The sequence below is a fragment of the Bos taurus genome, chromosome 7, assembly GCF_002263795.3.
Source record: "Bos taurus isolate L1 Dominette 01449 registration number 42190680 breed Hereford chromosome 7, ARS-UCD2.0, whole genome shotgun sequence".
Lineage (NCBI taxonomy): Eukaryota > Metazoa > Chordata > Mammalia > Artiodactyla > Bovidae > Bos > Bos taurus.
This window is the reverse complement of record NC_037334.1, coordinates 8,497,345-8,499,286: the sequence shown is the minus strand read 5'-3', so window position 1 is coordinate 8,499,286 and position 1,942 is coordinate 8,497,345. Positions and strand designations below refer to the sequence as shown.

General features: G+C 40.8%; 1 protein-coding gene across 1 annotated transcript; it reads left to right on the top strand.

Moving 5' to 3' along the window:
• The first annotated feature begins 324 nt into the window (after positions 1-324).
• On the top strand, positions 325-1,296 carry OR7A76 (olfactory receptor family 7 subfamily A member 76). The gene has a single exon (XM_002688619.2). The coding sequence runs from the start codon at positions 328-330 to the stop codon at positions 1,294-1,296; it is 969 nt and encodes a 322-aa protein (XP_002688665.1). The 5' UTR covers positions 325-327.
• Positions 1,297-1,942: the final 646 nt, after the last annotated feature.

Sequence of the window (1,942 nt, the reverse complement as noted above, 5' to 3'; positions counted from 1 at the left end):
CAAAAAAAATACACGTTTCATATGCCAACAAACACACACAGAGCTGAACAAAGTAAACCAAAATACCTTTACCATATTCGAGGCATTCTGAATTTCTCACTAACAGTGTAGAGTACATGACTACTAGAGGAAAAACAATGTGGAATAGGCATTCCTATTCTGAGATGGCACCGGGGATCCTTCAAAATGGAAATTCCATACAAAAATTATGGATATGGATTTTTGAGTGCAAAATATAAATTGTAGAATTTCAACTTTGTCTGCAGTGCCAATCTTTGAGAAAATTAGCCATAGTATTTTGTCTTTTGTGCCTGTCAAATTCACCACATGGAACCAGGGAATGAGACACAAATTTCAGAATTTCTTCTTCTGGGATTATCAAAGAAAATAGAACTTCAGCCCCTCATATTTGGACTTTTCCTCTCCATGTACCTGATCACTGTGATTGGAAACCTGCTCATCATCCTGGCCATCGGCTCAGACCCCCACCTCCACACCCCCATGTACTTCTTCCTCTCCAACCTCTCCTTTGTAGACGTCTGCTTCACTTCCACCACCATCCCAAAGATGCTGAAGAATATACAGACCGAGAACAAAGCAATAACCTATGAAGGCTGCATCACCCAGATACACTTTTTCCTGCTCTTTGCCACAATGGAAATCTTCCTCCTGACCGTGATGGCCTATGACCGCTTCGTGGCCATCTGTCATCCTCTGCACTACACAATCATCATGAATCCCCGGGTCTGTGGACTCCTGGCTCTGATGTCCTGGATGATGAGTGTCCTGAATTCCTTGTTACAAAGCTTAATGGTGTTGTGGCTGTCCTTCTGTACAGACTTGGAAATCCCCCACTTTTTCTGTGAGATTACTCAGGTGGTCCAACTTGCCGGTTCTGACACCTTCCTTAATGACATTGTGCTGTATTTTGCAACTACGCTGTTAGGCAGTGTTTCCCTCACTGGTATCCTCTATTCTTACTCTAAGATAGCTTCCTCCATACGAAGAATCTCATCTGCTCAGGGGAAGTATAAAGCATTTTCTTCCTGTGCATCTCACCTCTCAGTTGTCTCCTTATTTTACTGTACAGCCTTAGGAGTGTATCTTAGCTCTGGTACTACCCACAGCTCACAGTCAAGTGCAACAGCCTCGGTGATGTACACTGTGGTCACACCCATGCTGAACCCCTTCATCTACAGTCTGAGGAACAAAGACATAAGGAGGGCTCTGAGAAGAATCATTGGGATGGCAGTTCTATATGGGCCAATTGTCCTGGGGCTAAAGAAGTACCCATGACTATAGGATTCAAAGCCACAGAGGCAGAAATTGCTTTTCCTTAATCAGATTGCTAAAGTAGAACTTGCTACTCCTATTTATAACCTGGAGTTTTCATTTGTTTGAATTTAACTCCTCTACACAATTTGTCACTCACTTTATTAAGTTTCAGATCTGTCTGATACATAGACAGTTTTCCCTTTTTTCATATTCATGCATTCACAAAGTTTTCTCTTAATTTTAGACCAAGAACATTTGAAGATTTCAGTATCTTACCTTGGGTAAATTGGATTATTTAAAAATTGTTATTGTTTAGTCACTCAGTTGTGTCTGACTCTGCAACCTCATGGACTGTATGTAGCTTGCCAGCCTCCTCTGTCCATGGGATTTCCCAGGCAAGAATACTGAGAAATGGGTTGTCATTTTCTTTCCCAGGGCATCTTCCCAGACTAGGAATTGAACATGCATCTCTTGTGTTGACTGATGGATTATTTATCACTGATCCACCAGGGAAGTCCATTCCTTAAAAATTATTTCTTCTCAATGATACATATCATACCAAGTGATTTTACTTTTGTTTTCTGTATGAGTGTATTACTTACATGGGGAAAACAAACTAGATTTGGCAACTAAAGCCATTTATGTTATTTCATTGTAGAGGAAAATA

Excerpts from the sequence above, each read along its gene's own strand:
- OR7A76 (XM_002688619.2), top strand. The coding sequence starts at position 328 with ATGGAACCAGGGAATGAGACACAAATTTCAGAATTTCTTCTTCTGGGA.